The 21,937-nt window shown below is 50.6% G+C and overlaps 1 protein-coding gene across 13 annotated transcripts in view; it reads right to left on the bottom strand.

The window, feature by feature from the left end:
• Window positions 1–21,937, bottom strand: part of ARHGEF9 (Cdc42 guanine nucleotide exchange factor 9) — a 197,605-nt gene that overhangs the window by 79,562 nt on the left and 96,106 nt on the right. The window contains exon 1 of one of the 13 annotated variants that reach the window (XM_019288092.2): window positions 4,649–4,758. The exons of the other annotated variants lie outside the window; for them this stretch is intronic. Within the exon in view, the coding sequence (XP_019143637.2) occupies window positions 4,649–4,750 (102 nt within the window). The 5' untranslated portion in view covers window positions 4,751–4,758. Of the gene's footprint in view, window positions 1–4,648; window positions 4,759–21,937 lie in introns of those variants that run through there. 13 annotated transcript variants of the gene reach the window in all.

Raw genomic sequence — 21,937 nt, forward strand, 5'->3', positions numbered from 1 at the left:
CTTTTAAACACCAAAAAAACCCCCCAAATCAGGAACGTAAAAGCGTAACCACTTGAGTTATGCTCTTAGACATTTGTCAGGATAATTTTACTCCTTCTGAAACACAAACCCTTTGCAAATGGTGAGCAAGGCTTCAGTTTGAAAGCTGCAAGCTCAGAGGAACAGGGGTTTGTGTCACCCCGAGCTCTGTGTTCCCAGTGCCGCGCACACCTTCGGAGTGGCTATTCCCAACTCTTCTCCCCGTAACAATCCTGTCAAATTAATTCATCAGGAAGGACAGATTTTTTTTTTTCCCCTGGCTACTGTGCGTTAATTAGCGCGAGGGTTGCCATGGGAACCCAGCAACACTCGTTAACACCACAGAACTCACCATGTTGGAAAGGAACGTGGGCAAGAGCCCCGCACCAGGCGCAACAACAGGTGCCAGAGCTGGGGACGTGCTGGAGCCAGATTGGGCCTCTGATGGAGGCTTTGACGTCTCTCTACTCAGTGTAAGCTGGAAAAACTTCTAAAAACCTGGATATTGCAAGGATCTGTGGTGATAGGGTACAGGGAATGGCTTTAAGCTGAAGGAAAGTAGATTTAAATGGGATATTGGGAAGGAATTCCTCCCTGAGAGGATGTGAGGCTGCCCCTGGATCCCTGGCAGTGCCCAAGGCCAGGCTGGACATTGGGGCTGGGAGCAGCCTGGGACAGTGGGAGGTGTCCCTGCCCATGGCAGAGGCGGGAATGGATGGGCTTTAAGGTCCCTTCCGACCCAATCTTCTGGGACTCTGTGACATTACCAGTTACTGTGAGGATGAGGCTGAGCACAGGCTCCCATTTTCCTGATGTTTTAACAAATACAATTTAGGACCCTGGCAGGAATCAAAGTGAAGCAAAACAAGTTGAGCTGAGAGAGCATGAAAAAAGTTCAGGCATGTGCCCAGCCCCAGGCACTCACTGCCAATAATTATCAATAATTATCAATAAACCTTGGCCAGCTTAGAGCCTGTGGCACAAACTGCTGACAGCAGCAGGGTGAGCCATGGCAGTGACCAGGCTGCTCCAGAGGGGTCCCAAACACCCCCTGCCTGGAGGGATCTCTGCTCCCAAGCCTCTGTCCTTCCAGATTTGCAGCCCTGTGACACCCTAAGGAAGGTTTCTCCATCAGCACACTCCTGCCTGATGATCAGATACTCCTCCCAAGAGCCTGGATTTTGCTGGGATCATCCCACACCTGCTGGTTCTTTCCCCTGAAGCAGTTCTGCTCAGCAGCTCTGGCCTCAGAGCATTCACAGAGCAGCTCCTGCTCCATCCCCACCCTGCCAGGCCAGCCAAGGCTCTCTGAGCTCACCTTCACAGACACATCCTTCATTCCCCTGTCCTTGTCCCTGTTCCAGCTCAAGCACATTCCATGGAATGCTGGCCATCAGTCTGCTCCAGCCCGAGCGAGGCTGCACCACTGTCTGGTACAGGGCATTAATCTCTCCTGGAAATTCATTTTCTAATCCATCCTTGGATCACACCTTGCTTTTTTCTGGCCATGTCACACCATCAGCTCCCCATCAGCCTTTGATCCCCCTGCTGGAGCCCAGGATTTGTGCTGGGCACAGAACAGAGCAGGCACTGCTCTCCCTGGGAGCCACACGCTGCTCCCCGCTGCCCTGTGCTGCCAGGGACCTCAGACCTGCTGTCTGCTGATCTGGAACCCTGGGAATGCTCCACATCCTCCTCCACAGGAAAATTCCAGGCTTCAGCCACCTCTCTGAACAGTCCACGTGCACTATCAGCTTAAATCAGACCCGAACCTCAGCACTGGAACAAGGAAGTATTTCAGAAGCAGAACAAGGTCCCAGCTTCCTCCAGCCAACAGAACCTGCAATAAAGCAGGGATTTGCCTGTGCTTTGCTGAGCCAGCTCCTGAGGATGCAAGGCCAGGTGCTCACCAGCAGGTCAGGGCAGATTCCTCTCTCCTCCACTTGCTGGAAGAGAAAGGATTTCGGCTTTTCCATCCTGTGAAATAGCAGAGACCCCAGGCAGAGCCCACCCTGCTGAGGGCACCCACCTTCCCCCTGCACCTACGAATGCTTCACTAGAGAAGGAGGAGTCAGACAAGACTTTTTTAACCCTTTTCTCCTTCTTTCTCTGCAGAGTGATGCACATGGCTTGTGTCAAAAGCCTGAAGAGGGAACAGGGAACCAGCCCTGAACACATCTCTGCAGAAGGTGTGGTGGCTTCCCACATAATCCCACCTCCAAACACCTCCTGCTCCTCCAGGACTGCTTCCCACTCAGCAGATTCTCCTCTCTCACACCTCAGCACCAGCCACTGCCACAGCTCAGCACATCTGTGTAATGAGAACCAACCCACACGCCTCTGGATTTTAAGTAAAAGAAAGGGACCTTCAAGTTCACCAGAGCAAGCTATGTGGGCAAGCTCAGCTTCTCCAGGAGTATCCACATTAAGAAAACTTAATGTCACCAAACCATTAAAGAAATCAAGCTGAAAAACATCCCCACTGCCAAGTTTCTCCAGCCCTTCACATCATTTTCTAGCAATCCACCCGCAGGAGTTTTTCTCATCTTGAATAAATAGTCATTTTTGCACCTAAGGAAAGACAAAAACATTTTCTATCCTTTCAAACCTTCTCTGGCATCTCCATCACACTCAAATCCCTCCTCAAAATACCCTCCAAACTCTGGGGAGAAACATTTGTGGCTTGTGCTAAAAGCTGCAGAAACTTTCCTTCACAGGCTGCTGTTTCTGCAGTGACTCGCTTCCCTCTTACATAATTCAAGGGCCCAAAAAAGACATAAACAGTGAGGAACTGAAATGCTAAACCAAGGCTGGTCTCCAAAGCCCAACTGAATGGGAAACTTGAAACAGGAGAGACTCAGCTTCTGGAAAAACAACTTTTTGACAGCGCAGAGCATCTCCCACACCGCAGTGCCCGCTGCTCTGCCTCGGGTCAGAGGGGCTCAGAGCTTTCATGTCTCACAGTCCAAGCGCAGAGAGCCCTCCTCAGACCAAGGGCACTAATTATATTAATGAAGGCTTAAGGTCAGTACATCCCCATCAAGCCCAAGTTGCTGTTTCCTGAATTAATCGTTCTCAGTCCCGTTTCCAGCAGATGGGAATCCAGAAAGCACCAGCAGAGCTGGGAAATCAATGTCAATATGCTAAATCCAGTAGATTTAATTTTGGGGTTTTGGGAGAGTGAAGGAGATCAGGATTGGATCTTCTTGTGCCAGGGTAGGACTGGGTTACCTACTCCTGCAGGACTCCTGCTAAAGGGAAGAATAACAAGGGAGATCAAGAATTAAGGGCAATGAAGAAAGTAGACAGGTCATCCAAATTTGCAACAAGATATGACTATACTTGGATAATTCCCAGGCATTTCAGGGGTATCCAAGCCAAAAGAAACCAGGAATAAATAATCATGCACACAGCCCCAGGGGCCACAGCCATGCACTACCAACCCTGCGCATGCAGAGGTGCAGCTACAGCCCACACACAGACACAATAATGCCATTTCTGATTCCAGCTGCTTCAGGCCATAATTCCTCATACAAAGGGGGGTTTATGGACTTTCTATGTCTTTGATACAGAGAGTTACCAAAAAACTCCTACAAACTGCTCAGTGGGTGTGGAGGTGTGGTTCTGCCTCTCCAGGCCAGCCCTGGATTAACCCAGGGCCAACAAAGCCCTGATCTGGACACTCCTCTGCCGCCCCCGGAGCCGGTGCTATGTGTCAGCCACAGAGCTGTTAGCCCACATGGAACTGCTGTGACTGAGGCCAGGACCTGCCCAAAGGAAGGGCTGGGGATGGGCAGGCAGAGGTTAAAGCAGAGGAACACGATGTGAGGAGCTGGAGGGGCCATCACCAGCAGCTCACCAGGCGTTGGGATTGACCTGACACAGCACAGCTGCTCTGGGTCCTCAGCACAGATCTGAGGATCTGCCTCCAAAGAGCAATCTCTTCCCTCCTGTAAGCCCCTGAACAGCTGAGGAGGGTTTCTGCTGCCAGGCTCCTGCAGCTCTGGAACACACGGAAATGTGGGAAGCTCTAGGCCTGCCAATCTCCACGAGTGATTCTTGCTCCGGTGTGTAACCTGGAAACACTGAATGCCACCAAAACTAAGCAGCCCGAGGAGACAAGGGACATGCCCGGGGAGGGAGCACCGAAAAGCAGCACAGCAAAACCAGCCACATGCCCCAAACCCTTCCCTGCAGCTCCTCAGCTCTGCCTCAACCATTACTGCTGCTTCGGTGCCTCTCAGAGCTGAGTGCATCTGTCAACCTCCACTGCAAACCTCCTGGAGAAGAGATGACACCCCCCCCCGATCGTTCCCTCCAGGAGTTAATCCCCTTTATTTGGCCAGATTGGATGCTCTGCCAGTCATTCCCCACCTCCAAGCCCCCCGTGCTGGGCAGGCACAGCTGTGAGCCCCCTGAGCCAGGGCTGCAGCGCTGCGGCTGCCGCCAGCTCAGGCTCCCTCCTTATCTCCCCTCTCTGCTCACTGCTCTTCCCACATCTTCTCTCCAGCAGCTTTCATCTGAGCATCGCCTTGCACTGGGAGCTGCAGTGCTCTCGTTGCCAGAGCTTTCCTGGGCAAGGCAGATTTATCCTGATGCATGCAAACGATGCCAGCGTGCAGGAACTTGCTTCGGACAGAGCCGGGAGTTTGCAGTGCGAGGCTGCTCGGGAAATGTCACTGTGCAGGATCCGCAGTGGCTGCCTCCACCACCTCCTCATTCCCAAGGCCATCAAGGTGTGTGCAACGCTTCCTCCACCTGGGTGAAAACACTCACAGAGTCATCCATCCATCCATCATCCATCCATCCATCATCCATCATCCATCCATCCACCGTCCATCATCCATCCATCACCCATCCATCCATCCATCCATCATCCATCCATCCATCATCCATCATCCATCCACCATCCATCCATCATCCATCATCCATCCCTCCATCCATCCCTCCATCCATCCCTCCATCCATCCATCCATCCATCCATCATCCATCCATCCATCATCCATCATCCATCATCCATCCATCATCCATCCCTCCATCCATCCATCCACCATCCATCCATCCATCCATCATCCATTCCTCCATCCATCATCCATCCATCCATCATCCATCCATCCATCATCCATCCATCCATCCATCATCCATCCATCATCCATCCATCCTTCCATCCATCATCCATTCCTCCATCCATCATCCATCCATCCATCCATCCATCATCCATCCATCCTTCCATCCATCATCCATTCCTCCATCCATCCCTCCATCCATCCGTCCCTCCATCCCTCCATCCATCCATCCATCATCCATCCATCATCCATCCATCCATCATCCATCCATCCATCATCCATCCATCCATCCATCATCCATCCATCCATCCATCATCCATCCATCCATCCATCCATCATCCATCCTTCCATCCATCCATCCATCATCCATCCATCCATCATCCATCCATCCTTCCATCCATCCATCCTTCCATCCATCATCCATTCCTCCATCCATCCCTCCATCCATCCGTCCCTCCATCCCTCCATCCATCCATCCATCCATCATCCATCCATCCATCATCCATCCATCCATCCATCATCCATCCTTCCATCCATCCATCCATCCTTCCATCCATCCATCCATGCATCCATCATCCATCATCCCATCCATCCATCACATCCTCCATCCCTCCATCCATCATCCATCCATCCATCCATCCATCCATCCATTCATCCATCCATCCTTCCATCCACATCCATTCCTCCATCCATCCCTCCATCCATCCGTCCCTCCATCCCTTCATCCATCCATCCATCATCCATCCATCATCCATCCATCCATCCATCCATCATCCATCCATCCATCCATCATCCATCCATCCATCCATCCATCATCCATCCTTCCATCCATCCATCCATCATCCATCCATCCATCCATCATCCATCCATCATCCATCCATCCATCATCCATCCATCCATCCATCATCCATCCATCCATCCATCATCCATCCTTCCATCCATCCATCCATCATCCATCCATCCATCATCCATCCATCCTTCCATCCATCCATCCATGCATCCATCATCCATCCATCCATCCATCCATCATCCATCCATCCTTCCATCCATCATCCATTCCTCCATCCATCCCTCCATCCATCCGTCCCTCCATCCCTCCATCCATCCATCCATCATCCATCCATCCATCCATCATCCATCCATCCATCCATCCATCATCCATCCTTCCATCCATCCATCCTTCCATCCATCCATCCATGCATCCATCATCCATCATCCATCCATCATCCATTCCTCCATCCCTCCATCCATCATCCATCATCCATCCATCCATCCATCCATCATCCATCCATCAATCCCTCCATCCATCCATCCATCATCCATCCATCCATCATCTACCCATCCATCCATCATCCATCATCCATCATCCATCCATCCATCATCCATCCATCCATCCATCCATCCATCATCCATCCATCCATCATCCATCATCCATCATCCATCCATCATCCATCCATCCCTCCATCCATCCATCCATCCATCCCTCAGATCTTCCAGGCTCACACAGAACGTCCCAGCCATCGTGGCTGTCTCTGGCCTCCCTCAGGGTTGCAAAGCATTACTTATCTACACTTTCAACCCCCAAATCCCCCGAATTTCTCATAAAAGGTGCTGCAGGTACACAGCTCAGCAGGTCACAGATACCTGAGCTGCTACCAACTTCGCATTTTCAGCTTCTGAGCTCTTTACAGCATCTCATCCCAAATTCCTTGTTTCAACCAGCACAGAAACTCCTTTTCTCCAGCACCTTGGATTTTTAACAGAAATTAGGTTCAACACAACCTTCCCCCATACCCTCCTAAACTTGCTTTTTTCCCACTGCAAACCCAGTACACAAGCACAGAATGAGCCTAAGAATTCTAAAGAAAAATAGAGAAACTGAAGGAAACCTAAAGAAAAATGAAACTGAAAACTGGGTTCCCCCAGCTGGACAACAAGGAAGACACCTGGTGTCCATGGGCAAAGCTGGCATGGCCCTGCAAGTCCCTCCCTGCAATTCCCTCCCTGCAGCGCCCCAGGCACTACCAGGAGTTTTTAAATCACTGTTATCTCAACCATCCTCTTTTCATTTGTGCCTTGTGGAAGGGAGATTTCTCTCTGTTATTTTTATACTCGAGACCTCACAGATGCCAACCTTTGCAGATCAGCTGGCAGCTGGGATGGTGCCTGTGGGAAGGCACCGGAGCCGTGCCCGGAGCCGGGGGATGCTCAGCCTCCTGCGGCAGAGCTCTGGATGAAAAGGAGCTTTCCTTGCTGCATCTCCACTCCCCATCCTCAGTGCTGGAAAGAATTCCAGGCTCAGAGGGACCCAAGGGATATTCTGCAGAGAAAACCGTGGGCAGCGGATACATCGGAGTAATTCTGGAACTGAAACCTGGAGGGACTTGCCTTTGTTTTGGCTTTTTGGAGTGTTTTTTTTAGTGTCCTGCGTGAAATTCTCTTTCTTTCGGTGGTGCCTCTGGAAAATTACTAACAGAGATTTGCTCTGAGCTTTTCATCTCCTGTCTGCATGAATTTGCAAACTCTGATAGAAGATTTTGTGTGCGTGTGCCTCGGCTCTGAAGGACCACGAGTGGGATGAAGGTCCCACGACAGCAATTCCTCACTCAGCATCCATGCACTGTGTGAGAGTTCGGCACAGAATGCACTGAGGGCCCAAAGAAGGGTGCACACACCTCCAAAACCTCTGTGCCATAGAGATCTACCATCTCAGAGCAGTGCTGCTGGCACAGAAAGGACATCACCCCTCCCTGCCACAGCCACAGACATCGGCCACGAGCCTGGCGAGGCGAACAGAGCAGCCTCACAGGGTGATTAACAAATTAATAAACCCAGAGGAAAACATGCTCAAACCCAGAGCAAACCCAGCTCAAAACGAGCTGGGAGAAGGAAGGACAAGGAGATGTTGAGGTGGATGGTAAAGCAGTCAGAACTGTTGGGGTTGTGGTGGGCACCAGGCCAGGCTGAGAGGGCACATCCTCCACGATGGAGGAACAGCAGCTTGGCCAGGGATCCCTGCAATCTCAGATTGACCTTTCCTATTTTCCATCACCACAGGATGTCACAGGGTTAGGTTTAGGGTTAACCTAACCCTGACATCCATCCTCCACCATGGAGGAACAGCAGCCTGGCCGGGGATCCCTGCAATCTCAGATTGACCTTTCCCATTTGCCATCACCACAGGATGTCACAGTGCTCAGCATTCCACACTGTGGAAGAGAACTCACCTCAGAGCCACTCACCAAGTTCAGTCCCCTCTCCCCCAACCAACCTGGTTTTCCCTTGGCTGGTCGAGTTTTAATAAACATCATTTAATCCCTGCTTCCAAACCAAAGCACAGCTCCCTGGGACAAGCTGGGATTGTCACACCGACTCCAGAGCACGAGGATAATTCCCACAGCCTGTGCAGATGAGGTAAGCAATTGATAAGGAAGACACTGGGGTTTGCAGCAGCACCAGCATCCATCCCTTCCCAGCCTGGCAGATCCTCTCTCCCAGGAAAGCATTTCTGCCCTAACAGGCTTCAGCCCAAGCCACTCCTTTGATGCCATCTTCCAAAGCTTGACACCCAGGATCATGGAGGTCAGGAGAGGATGGTATCTCAACTGAGAGATAAGGTGAGCAGTTCCTGCATTTCCTTTTCATTTCCCACTGCATTTCCTACCCATGTCCTTCTGCAGGCAGCCCTGTGGCATTCCTGGGAAGAGCAGTACCAGCTTTGGGATAGCCACAGCCAGGCCTGAGTGAAATCACTCTCCCTTCTCACATATTCATATTGAATGTCTTTGTTCTGAACACACACCAGCCCTGAGTAGCCACTACCAGAGGGTGAAGGCTGCTCACTCTCTGCCTTTGCAAGGCACCAGCCTCAGGGGTGGAGGGTTTGGAGGAAGAAAGTGTTGGAGCAATGAATTCTCAGCTCAGACTCCTCATCCGGCAATACTGAAAAGAGGGAGGTGCTACGGGATCCCTAAAAAACTCCCATCTACATGAAACAGCAAAGAATTATTCATTCATTAGAGAAAGGTTAAAGGCCAAAAAGCTCCTGTGGCACAGTGTCCTGTAGCCTCTGAGAGCTCCCGTGAGCTTCCTGCAGGAGAAACCACATCCTTATGCCACCTCAGGGAATACTGTGTGTTCAGGAAATACAGGAGTATTTATTCTACTTTCTCTTCTGAAGTGCCACGGACAGGGACATACCAGGCATGCTGCTCAGCCTGTAAACACACAGGGTTTTGGGAGCAGAATTCCAGGGAAGACTGAAGGAAGCAGAGCATCCCACCTGCAGAGAGCACAGCACCAACATCCTCTGCCCAGTGCAGCAAACTGGGCAAAGTTCATGTAGAAATGAAGAGAAAACAAGATAAAAGACAAGCCTGGCATTCCAGAGGAGGGAACATCCCAGTGCCACAGAATTCTGATGTGCTGTGATCATCTCTCAGCTTAAACCAAGAGGTGCTTTAGATTTTCAGACACAGATAAAAGTCCAGCTACAGAAAAACATCCCTGCTGCTGGATTTTGGAACTTCTTACTAGGTCTGGTACAAACACTCTGCCAGCCCCCAGACATCAGGAAACATCAGCTGTAAACAACTGCCAGATCTCCTCTTTATCCACAGCGGTTTGTATTCCCTGAAACTCCCCTATAACAGTGTATTTGTTACACTGGCCAAAAATAACCTTGAAAATATGCAAAGAGTTATGATTTCTGACCTTCAAAATATTGTAGCTGTGACATTTCACTTTGTTATTCCAGCCATGGACAAATGGTTCTGCTAAAATATCTGTCACCAAGTAGTCCCCTATGCCCAGACCACAATCATCTTTTTTAGCAACTAAAAAGGTTTGCTAAACCATTATGAACTTAACTCCAGCCAGGAAAGAAATGGAAGAGCTGGAGCACCAAGGCAGCAGCTATTCTTGTTAAATTGGTCTCAATTTTTCAACGATCCTGTTGAACATTATAGAGGTCACAGCCTGTGCTGCTGTGAAAACCTAAGAAGTCTCTAAAACCCATGGAGTTTAATAAGGAATGCTATATTCCCAAATTGCCTCAAATGTTTTACAGGGTATTATGACTTTCACTTTTATAGGTCCAAAACACTAACCAAATAAAAAGTCTATTTCTTCCAGATTTTCAAGGTTCAATTTTTAAAAGGCCAGAGGCACAAACTGTTCCTGTGAGCCAGGGAAGTCTCAGCCATCAGCTTCTATCACAAATCCAGCCATCCTTCCCAGCTCCCAGGCTTTGCACAAGAGTTGATTCCCATATTAACCTGGTGCCATATACTTTTTTCAGCTTTCCTAATCACAGAATCATGGAATGGTTTGGGATGGAAGGGACCTTGAAGCTCATCTTGCTCAGGCCATGGGCAGGGACACTTCCACTGGCACAGGTTGCTCCAACCTGGCCTTGGACACTCCCAGGGATGGGGCAGCCACAGCTTCTCTGGGCAACAGTGCTCTAAATTCTAATGTCCTAAGCTCTTTGTGCATTTTTGAGATAAAACTTGTCCTGAAAATCTGAAATCACCTTCCATGGGCTGCAGAGCATCAGACGATGAACTTCGGCACCCCATGGGATCACAGTGCCCTCTTCCCTGGGCTGCACAGTTTCCCTGAATCTCCCCACACAGATCCCAATTTCCCATAAGCGTGGTCTGAACGGACTAGAGTGATTTATCTTCTTCTCCCTGCCCCTGCCCTCACAGCCACGCTGTTCTTCCCCAGCAGCCTGAAGGCCTGCCCGAGGCTGTGCCACACCAATTTGCTGATGGATGCCACAGGCAGTCCCTGGGCTCAAGGCAGCTCCACCCCTTGACAAATACCTTCCAACAGGGACGGGAATGATGGCAGTGATGGTGCTGGTGGCACCTGTCCAGCTGGACTGCAGCTGTGACATTCCTCGGGGTCGAACAGTGGCTTTCCAGGCACTACCAGTGGATTTACACTTCTCATCTACTCAATGTTTGGGCTGTAAAATTTCATCTTTCTTTCAGTGCTGCCCTTCCCTCCCAGATTAATTTCGTTAACAGCTCTTTTTATGGGCACTATAAAGCACCATTCCGCATTTGGGCCCTGTTTCAGAGGACAAATTCCTACCAGGACCTTTCTGGGATTGGAGGGTGACTCTTCAAGCACACTGCTGGTTTTCCTCACTGGATTCACATCCTCTCTGTCCCCTTCAAAGAAGGTCTGACCAATGACACACACAGTCAGCTACTGAAATATTGCAGCTGCTTTCTCTAGGGTGCAGATATTGAACGTGACCACCCCCAAAATGCAAGCAAGGATGCTCAGGACCTGTGGCCTTCAGGTCCTTTGGTTCAACTCAAATCAGCTGCTGAAAAACCTAAAAAAATGCTGCTTCTTTGGGATTTCTACTTTACTTTCCCCCCTCGTGTTTCCCAAATAAAGCCCAATGTCTCATTTCCCACTGACTGACAGCACTGTGGTTCAGCAAATTAACAAACCCATGCACGGCTCTGCGCCTTGATTACTCCCTCTCCTTTATTATGGAAGAAAATGTCAAATGCTTTAATTTGACTTTTTCAGGAGCCTTTGAGCGGTTCAGGAGCAGTTTCTCACCTCGGAAGGAACCAGCTCGCAGGGGCTGCTCCACACGCAGCCCCAGATCCGACTGCTGATCCCATCAGAGCTGCAATCCAAATCCTGCCAGGCTGACTCCCAATCTCCAGCAGCGAGGCCAAATCTCTGCTGCCTGGGACTGAAATTCTGATCAGATACAGAGACTTTCAGCTGGATTTTCATCTTGACGCTGAGCTGCAAACACCAGCCCTGGCTAAGCCGAGCTCTCCAGAGCCACCCATCCAGCTCAGGGGCCATCGGTCACTGCCATCGTGCCACCTCAGATTAACGTGTCACCACAGGCCAGCCCTAAGCACCTGCCTCCCCACTCATGTGAGAGTCCTACACATCTCTTCTCTCTCTGATCCAGCCCAGTCCACCCTGTCCCTGTGCTCAGCAGGGTGTTCCCAGCAGGCTGCACGCAGCCATGTGGCTCCAACTCAACATATTAATGAACTTTTGATGGAGCACTCGGCTCCTGCCAAGTCCCAGGGGATGTTTTCCAGGGAGCAAGTGAGCCCACGCTGGGGGCTGGGGGGGCAGCCCAGCCCTGGTGCTTGGCCCTGCCAAGAAAGCAGAGCTGGCAGCACAGTCCTGGAGTGTCAGTGCTCCATCCATCCCACACAGGGAGAAACATCCTCTATGATCCCTGGACAGGGATAAAATGCTGCTCTCCTCACTTCCCAAGCTCTGCTTCACTGGAGTGCTGCACGTCTGCTCCAGCCACAGCCATGCTCGCTGCTAAATGCTGAGCGTCTCGCTCCCTCCTCCTCTCCCTCGGAATTTTTCCTCCCCTGTTCCAGCCAATTGTGCAGGGGAAAATTCCAGCCTGAGCTTCATTAGTATAAGATGTAAAAATAGAAGTGCATTATCTTTTGTAGTTCTCTCAGTTGATTCAGCAGCAGCATGAAGGTAAAATAATTAAATGTTTGTCTGGTGATAAAAACAAGCCCAACAGGAGAGACTGGGCTAGGCTTTTCTGGAAGCTGAGCGTGGAGATCTGGGGGCTCTTGTGCTCCACAGACTTTGCCCTCCCCTCTCTCCATAGCTACCAAGAGGATGATGATGCCTCCCTCCTTCCTTCCCTCCTCCTCAGCTCCAAAATAAACACAGGATGGAGGCTTCGGGAGAAGCTGGCAAATGCCTCTGCTGCAAAGCACAGACCTCCCGCAAGAACTTTTGCTGCCATCCCCCCAAATCCTGCCTGGCAATTCCCTCAGCACCTCCAGAAGCTCCCCCGGAGCCAGCAGAGCTGCAGGAGCGGGCGGGTGTCTGTGTGGACCAAGGTCAACACAGGAGATGTTCAAAAAACATCAGTGAGTTGACTTGATCCTTCATCAAAATACTTTTTGCTTTTTCTTCCTAACACTTCACTGCCCACGACGTGGCAGGCTGAGCCGATGTGACAAACTGTCGAAACACATTTTTTTTAACAGAAAAAAAATTAAACCTAGACTTTAAAGGTAAAAGTGGCCCCTTTGAGTCCCTCTATCATATGTGACGTTCCTGCTGGGAAAAAAGGGCGCAGAGAGCAACTTGCCGGGAAAAGGCTCCAATGAACTGGTAAGAGCTCCAGTCTGCAGGGATCTCCTGGGCTTCACCTTGTCCTTTAGGCTCCCATTAGTTAATAAAAGCAACCACAGAGGTGCAAAAGTACCTGAGCATTTGTCAATCCCCAGACACAAACCCACCATAAGATGCTGTTCATCGATTCCACACTGAAGCAAATATTCCCTCAATCATTCTGCTGGCACCAGCAAAAATACCTGCTACCAAAGGGAAAGGACCACAAACACCATCACCTCTCCCTCCCCAAATTCCCACTCTGTGCTTTATTACTGCTCTTGTGTTGGTAATGACCTATTTACCACCAGGCTACGGAGGGTGGCAAATCCCAGCCACCTCCGAGTTCCCTGCTGGAGCCTGAGATTGCTATTGATGAGCTCCGTGGTTGGATGTAAAGGAAATGAGTTGAGTTTAAGGGCTGCTGGCACTCTCTCTGGAGAAATGCCAGGGAATTTTTAGACAGTCTTCAACCCAACAATAAAATGCCATGGATGTGAGTCAGAGTGGATGTGAGCATCTCCGTGGGAATCTGGGAGCAGCCAGCTCCGTCTGGACGTGCGATGTCCCTGCCCAAAGGAACCACCTGAGAGCCCAGGCGTCCAAATTCACTAATTTGGGGCTCTGGAGCTGCACACAGCTCAACACTCCCTGCCTGCACAGGGGATCACCTCTACACTGAGATCCCCCAGGATCCCCCAGGATCCCCAGCACCTGGACAGGTCATTTCTGATGTGTGGGGCTGAAAATCAATGTCTTGCTCACACTGTGGGTGTCTGCAACATGCAGCAGCCGATACAATTTTTATATTCTTAGCTTAGAAATACATCAGGGAGTAAAAACCAGCCTTTTCTTGGGGTGGATGGGCAGTGAGTGTGTGTAGAAAGCACCTTACAAATGCCTGGCCATACTCATTAATACAGACTCCAAAGAGACTAAACCTTTATGTTTGTCTCCAAAAACTGGTTACATATTTACTTTTATTCCAAAATTATTCTCCTGGAAGTGGAGTGGTTTAAATTATTGGTATTTATGTCAATGCATGAAAGTGCAGGACAAAAAAAATTAAAACCTGATAGCTGCAGAAATCTTGTGACTTCCTAACACATTAGAAAGCTCTGAAGTCTTACCTAGCCAAGAATCTGGTTCATGATTTTAAAGGTCTTGGGCTCATGTCCAAACTCAGAGAATCTCCCCGGTTTACTCCACTTTTAGGTCCATCAGGATGAGCAAGATCCCTGGAGTTCCAGCTCAGAGATTTAAAATGGCTGGAGCTGCTGCAGGGAAAGAAAATGGGGGGAAAGTCCCTTCTGTATTTATGCACCAACATGAGGTGGGGAGAGTTTCTGAATAAGCAGCACAGGATGCAATAGAATGATGTAAGAATTAAGGCCTGGTTTATACTAGAAGAACCCAGTGCTCTTGGTAATGAATACAGGAGCCTTTTTGACAAGCAGCCCCTGAAGCTGCTGGACACAGATAAGGCTCCATGGCCTCGCCTCTGCAGCACCCCAGCTCACCCAGCACTGCCTGTGCTTTCTAAGGTCATCCATAAATCCAGAGCCGTTCTGGCTACACCATGCACACCAGGAAGGCTTGGGGTAAGCTACTGGACTGCCAAGATGAATCCTGAATCCTGCTCCTGCAGCCAACCCCACCTCTATCAGTCCTCTCGAGAGCAGCAATCAAAACATTGACTCGCAGGATCTCACTCGCTTCTCCTTCTTTAGGACCAGAGCCAAACCCAAGACTTACGTGCAGCTCCTGGCACCTCTAAGCACAGCCTGCACCAAATCATCAGCAGATCACACCCTGACCTTTCAATCCAGCAGCCCCTCCAGGTTCCCAAAGCATTGGTGGCCATGGGACACTGCAGCCAGGGATGGCTCCACTGCCCAGCTTTCCAGCACAGTCAGACTGGCAAATCCTCCCATCTGTTAAAGGCTTGGATCCACTCCAGGTAATACCAATAAAACCCTGCCTTCCCCTGCTCCAGCCTTACCCATGGCCCATTTGCAGAGCCCTTCTACTCCTGAATCCATCTGGCCTGGGGAGGTTTGCTGCTCCTCTCGGCAATTATCATCAGAATAAACTCTATTTTGGGCACATCCTGCTGGTGCTGCCCCTCCGTTAAGCTGTGCTGCCCAGAGGTGCCTGCAGGAAAAGCTGTGCTCCTCAGAATTTGGGGGCTCTGGGCTCCAAAAAACAGACTTGAATCCTCTGTTCTGCTCACAAGCCAAAGGAAGACTGGCCCTTTGAGAACCTGTTCTGGTATTTTCTCCAATCCCGTGAGAACTGCCCCACGTGAAGACACTTCAGTTATTTTCCAGAAATACAAATCCATGGCCTAGTGGAGTACATTTTCTGCATGTTCTAATTTGTTCTGACCTCCAGCCCCAGATTTCCCTTTATAACACACTCCTCTATTCTTAGTTTTACCTCCTGCATTGTATCCTTCCCCCTCTTCCAGCTGCACTCTCTCGATTTGGAAAAGCCTGAATCTCTCCTTTCCCTGCCTCCTTCCCTGACTGTGGACGGTTCCTTTGCATGCAATCCCATCAGATTCGTCCCAGCTCATCCTGACCTGCTGCAAACTCTCTTTTCCCATTTCTCCCTGCTGCTCTAAGCCAGTATTCTGACCATGAACACATTCCACACCCTGCAGTGCCAGTCTCAGAGTGACACGGCGAGGGGGACACGCTTGGAAGCCAGGAGGGAGGTCAGGGGAGATATTCCATACCTGGAGTGCCCTGCTTATGTTTTGGTGGGAATGAGAGTGTCTGGCTGTCAGGAGGGTCAGCAGTTTCCATGGATTCCTGTCTCAAAGCCTCACCCATCTGTGAAGCTGATGTGTGCCTTTGAGGAGCCTGGCTGCCTCCTGGGTAATGCTGTCCTTGCCTCACTGCCTGAGTCCATCTCCAGGAGCAGAGCAGGGCTAAGGGACACTCCAAAGGCCATGGAAGCACAGCCTCCCTCCCTCCAGGAGCACAGGGATCCCCCTGCAGCCCCAGCTCTGCCCAGACACATCCCTGCTTCAGTCTCCACACGGCCCTTGCCAGAACTGGATTCAAAGCAAAGCACCCTCAGCAGCCCCGAATGCCGAGGATGGACCAGAGACGAGGTAAAACCTCCCTCACAAATGCCACCAAATACAAGAGAAATGTCATGCTGGCCTTTCAGGAGACTGCTGGGAATGACATGGATGACATCTGTTAGAGCCAGGACTTAATTCTGCCGAATTACCACAAGCCTGGAGCATTGATGGACTTTCACCAGTCTCTTAAGCTGGGAATCCGTACGGTGAAAGGAACTTCCAGGTGATGAGGCAGCTCTCATGCCTGTGCTGCACAACCTCATCTCAGGGATTTAATCAGGTGATCAGAGTGAAGAGCACAGCATGGCCCCAGCTCTACCACTCACACAGAATTCCTGCCCAGAGAAAACTCCCTGTGAGAGGACAAAGCCCGCCCGGACCCCTCAGCCACGCCTGGGAGATGTGGGGTGATCCTACTGAAACCCCAAGGTTTCTACCTTCCAACACCCATTCTCACCACCAAAACCACCTCCTGGTGTTCCTCAAAACACAACAAGAGGCAAATTCAGAGCAGAAAGCCCCAGGACACCCCTCACTGCCCACCTGCCACACATCAGGGGGGAACATCTTTCCATGGCCACTGCAAGGAAGGAGGGACGCAAATAAACTGTGGGAGGAAGCTGAAAATAACAATCCAGAAAGCTGCAAACATCTGGAAGGCCAGTGCTTTGCTCTACAATTCTGCATTGATTTCTTGCCTCAAATAGATTTCTAGATGGATTGCAATTAAAATGAGTTACACAATGCTGGAAAAACATCACTCATTTCCGCTTCAGATTTTATTTTTGCATCTTTGCTTTCTAGATCCTTTTGCGTTTCAACAGCCACTCCTTGGATCTTAACTGTCTTTTTCTTTCCACTCTTCTTCTGGCCAAATTGCTCTGCATCCATTTTTACCTTTTATTCCAGCAAGGATGGTGCTGGTGGTGGCTCACACAGCCCTGGAACAACTCCCTGGTCAGTGGTAAAAATCCCCACTGTGAGCCCTGACTGCAGCTGCTGAGCAAACCCACAGAAACCTCTGAGCATTTATCAGAGGCAATTCTTCTGTGAGCTGCCCTGAGCCCTCAGGATCCCCTTGTCATATGCCTTCAGGACATCAATTTCCATCTACTTTCCTGATTCCTGCTCGGAAGCCATAGCGAGGGAGGAAAATGCTGAGGAAGGCTGGGCTACAGGAAAAGAGATTCACTTTGCTGAAAACCTTGTAAAGCCAGGCCAGCTCCCACTGAAAAGGGCAGTGCTGCCACAGCCCTGCTCCAGCCCTTTGCTGCCCATTGCTGCACCGGGATGGACAAGAAAATAAGATGATAAAACATGGCATTTCCAGCCAGCAGCAGCAGCAATGTCAGACACCAAGCCCAGCCCTCCTGAGCACCAAGGCTGAGCTTTACGGAGCAGCTGGGAGAGATGAACTAGAGACCAACAAAAGAGAGCAGGTTTAGATGGGATATTGGGAAGAAATCCTAAACTCTTCCCTGTGAGGGCAGTGAGGCCCCAGCACAGGGTGCCCAGAGCAGCTGTGGCTTCCCCTGGATCCCTGGAAATGCCCCCTGGATGGGGCTTGGAGCAACGTGGGATGGTGGAAGGTGTCCCTGCCCATGGCAGGAGTGGAATGGGATGAGCTTTAAGGTCCCTTCCAACCCAAACCATTCCATGATTCCATCATTCCATCATTACAAGCACAGCAGCCCCTTCGCACTTATCCAATACAATCTCAGTCTCGAGCTGCTGTGAATAATACACAAAACTCCTGGTATTCCCAAGCCTTTGATCTTCATTTGACTTTTGAGGGTTTTCAGGCACCATTTTCATTTAAAAATAGATGAAGTGCTCAAGTATTTATACAGCACAAAGGCTTTAAAGGCTTTAAAACTTCAGGAAAGATTTTTAAGATGCCGGAATGAAGAATGTCAAGTATTATTATCGTTTGAATTTCAACCTGAGTTGGAAAAACTCTGCAGAGGTAAAAGTGTCTGCAGGAGAAACAGAGAGGGAAAAAGAGCAGTAAAACCCACTGCAGTGATGGGGAGATGCTTCCAGCTGTGGGAGACCTGTTCAGAGGAGGAGGAGAAGTCTTCCCTGACCAGCTGAAAAAATCACTGCAGACATGTCCTGCCTGTCCTGACAGAACAGGAGGGAACAATCCTCCTCTTGGGGAGAGGATGGCCAAACACAGCAGCTCGAAAAGGAAAGATTTGGGAATTAAGATGTGAGTTTGTGTCACTCAGAGACAGCAGGTCTCCAGGAGACAGCACTTCCAGGCCCTGCCAGCATCCACAGCAGGGCTGGGCCACCTTGGGTGGCTTTTGTGCCGTTCCTTTGTGCTCCACGAGCATCTCCTGGCTCTTTTTGTGGTCTCTGGGGTGGGAATTGTGGATACCCTGAATGGTTCTACCCCAGAGCTCACACCACAAGAGGCTGAACAGCTACTCCAAAGCTCCTGGTTTTACTGAGGTATTTCCACTTAATGCAGATTAATTTCTTGACAGCACAGAAATACCACGAAAGGCTTAGAGAAAAAAGCCTCATTTAGATCAATTAATAACAGAGAGCAAGTGTATTATTAGTGAAGGTTCTAACGAGGTGCAGAGCCCTTCTCAAGCTGCAAAAACATAAGGCTGAGCTCTGACGCTGCATATGCAAAATATCTGAGGGCAAATGAATCTTTGCTGGAGCCCTGCTGACATCACTGTTGGGATCTCGGGTGGAATTCAAGATGTTGCTTTAAATTAAAGCAGGGAGCTCCTGGGTGGGAGCTCTGCTCTGCCAGGGGCCCCCGCAAAGCCACAGAGGGTGAGAGGCATTTTTCATCCACCTGCTACAATCCCACCTCCCTCCAGTACAGCACTTTTCATCCTCACTTGCCAAAACCTCGAACAGGAAAGGGCAATTTCCTTCTGTGCATTTTACAGAAAGAGAAACAAAGATGTCGAAAGATGAAACAGCCCCTGCAGCATCACCCTGGTTGTAAGAGGTGGGGAATGGGAGGCAGAGCCCCCAGATCTGCCTTGGAGGGCCCCATCATTCCCCAACTGCTCCAACCAGACTTTGGAACACAACATGGAGAGCCCTGACGGGTGGTGGACAGAAAAGCACAACCCCTCTGCTGAACTCACGAGAATTTCTGGTTGTAACAGAGACTTTCGTGGTTTTAAACATATAGAAGATTTAAATTCTCTTGTCTCCAAACAGCAGAAACTCGAGAGCTAATGGGGGTGAAGACAGAGTGCTCTGGATAAACAGGTTATTCCGTCACCATCAATTATTGTGTCTCTCTCAATTTGCTCTGCAGCGAGCGTCTCAGACACTGTCCCAGACAGGGCACGGAGCTGCCTGCATTCCTGCTCTCAGCCAGCGTGGCAATTTACTGCCTCCTCGGGAAGCCTTTGATATTGGAAAACCACAACAGAGCTTTCTCTTTGCTTGAAAGGCACCCAGGGGCTCAGCCACAGCGGAAGCGTTTGCACTGCCCAGAGAGATCAAAGTGGCTCAAAACCTTTCGCTTTTATCGGGCAAATTAAAAACAAACAAACCCTTTCCCTCCTTTCCTTTCACTCTGCTAATGCCCATTCCCCTCCTAGGCTTTCCAGGCATCCTGCAGGAACACAGGGATTCGATGAGCAGCCTGGAACTAAGCCTGGCATTAAAGATGGAGGAACAGAGATCCAGCACCGTGGAGAGCTGAGAGCACCCACCCGCCGTGCAGGGCTCTGTGCCCACCGCTCCCATCCCTGCCTGTGCCAACGCTCACAAGGCACATGGATGTGCCCAGGATGGAGGATTCAAACCCCCGACATCCCTGCTGTCTGACTTCCCTGGATTTTTGTTTGTGCTCCTCTGTGTCCCTAATTCCTGCTGCTCCCCCCTCCCTGCCCGGCCAGCACGGAGCAAACTGCGCCTCCAACTCTCATCCCTGATGCTCCAGCACACGATGCCCCGAGTGCCAGCGGGACCAGACAAGCGCTCATCCAGCTGCAGGAGCCTCAAAATGGTGATGAACCCCATCTGAATCCTGTGTGGGCAGGGCAGGCACGGCGAGGGAGAGGGGGAGAGCCGAGGAGCAGCAGCCCGGGGCTAAAAGTGGATGTTGACTTCACTCTCCCATTTGGGAGTAGGTGGAGGAGGTGGGTGGCCGTGAGCAGAGGGGAGGCGGAGGGGGCAGCAGCTATTTCCAGCTGCACTCATGTGCCATTTCTCTCGGTGCTGAGATTTGAGAGAAAACAGCAGGAGGTGGGGAGTGGGGGGAACCAAAAAGGAAAATCACAGACTCTGTGCAGGGGAACATGTTAAGGAACAAGAGAAAAGTCGTTACCATCAGCACAGCCCTGAGATTCTACCAGTACTGGGGGGTTTAAAAATATAACTAAACCCACGGCTGCTGGGACTGCTTTCCTGCACTGGACACGAGAGGATATGATGGAAATGAGGCCACTTGACTGAAGGGGCTCAGGCCAATGTGTGGCCCCAAAATGATGGTAAAAGCTGCTGCTCGCAGAAAGCCTCCCTCCTAATAAACTGTGAGGCTTTCTCGGCTCCCGGAGATTATGTAATATGCTCTTGCCTGCTGCTGCTGCTGCTGCTGCTGACTCATATTTTCCAAAATGTATCTGGGAAGGAAAACATATGCACATGTGTTTTAATGCATAGGTTTCCCTGCCCATGTACAGAGCAATCCATAGGAGGTGCAGGCAGCGCTGCACACGTGTGTACACATGTGTGCACTGACGTGTGCGGGGAGGAGAGACAGGGACAGCCTGGCAGCTGCTTGAAAAACAGAGATTAAACCAGCTCTGCTTTCTGGGGAAAAGCACAGCAACTCTGTCACACGGTGCAGGAGGGGACCAGGGAACCGGGAAGCCACGGAGGGAGATGGCAAAAGGAGAAGCACCGAGCGTGCGCTGCCGACAACCTCCAGCCAAACGCGGGCTCTGGGGACCAGACGCAGACTCGTCCTGAGCTTCAAATCCAGCTGGGAAAACGGGGTTTGTGACAGCTGGGGCCACTGTGACAATGTGCAAATGGCAGTGGGCTGAGAGGGACATCGGGGGTGGCCTCAGCACGTGGCTCAGCAGCACCCACCCCCGCAGAGGGGTGCTGGGGGCAGCAGGGCCAATGCTCCCTGAATTCCATAAATCTACAGTCTCGCTCCTGTTAATGCCCAGGAACACACTTCCCAGGCTCTGGGTGTGCACTGAAGAAGACAGGCTTCTGCTGGCTGAAGATTTCTGATTCTAAGGCAGCCTGTTAGTCTTAAGTAAATTTGTTCCCAGCCTGCAGGTTTGGAAGGTTCAGCTCCTCTGCTCTGTGCACGGGTGCACTTTTAATTCCTTAGGAAAGACTTTTTGACACTTCTGCAAAACCCTCTGTATCCAGGAGATAGGATCGATCTGCTGCTGGGCATTGGAAGACAGATCCATATCCCCTGGACCAGAGGAGACTGAAAATCTATCCAGATGTCAACTCCTGATCACCAAATCAAGGCAGTTGCTCTGCACCCATGACAGCCCGGTTTCCTTGCACTGTCTGCTCCTCGTGCCTGTGTGCTCGGGCAAAAGCAGGGGACAATTCCCCACACAGGGACAGGTGACAGTGCCCCTGCCCCTCC

This window comes from Corvus cornix, chromosome 4A, assembly GCF_000738735.6.
Source record: "Corvus cornix cornix isolate S_Up_H32 chromosome 4A, ASM73873v5, whole genome shotgun sequence".
Taxonomy (NCBI): domain Eukaryota; kingdom Metazoa; phylum Chordata; class Aves; order Passeriformes; family Corvidae; genus Corvus; species Corvus cornix.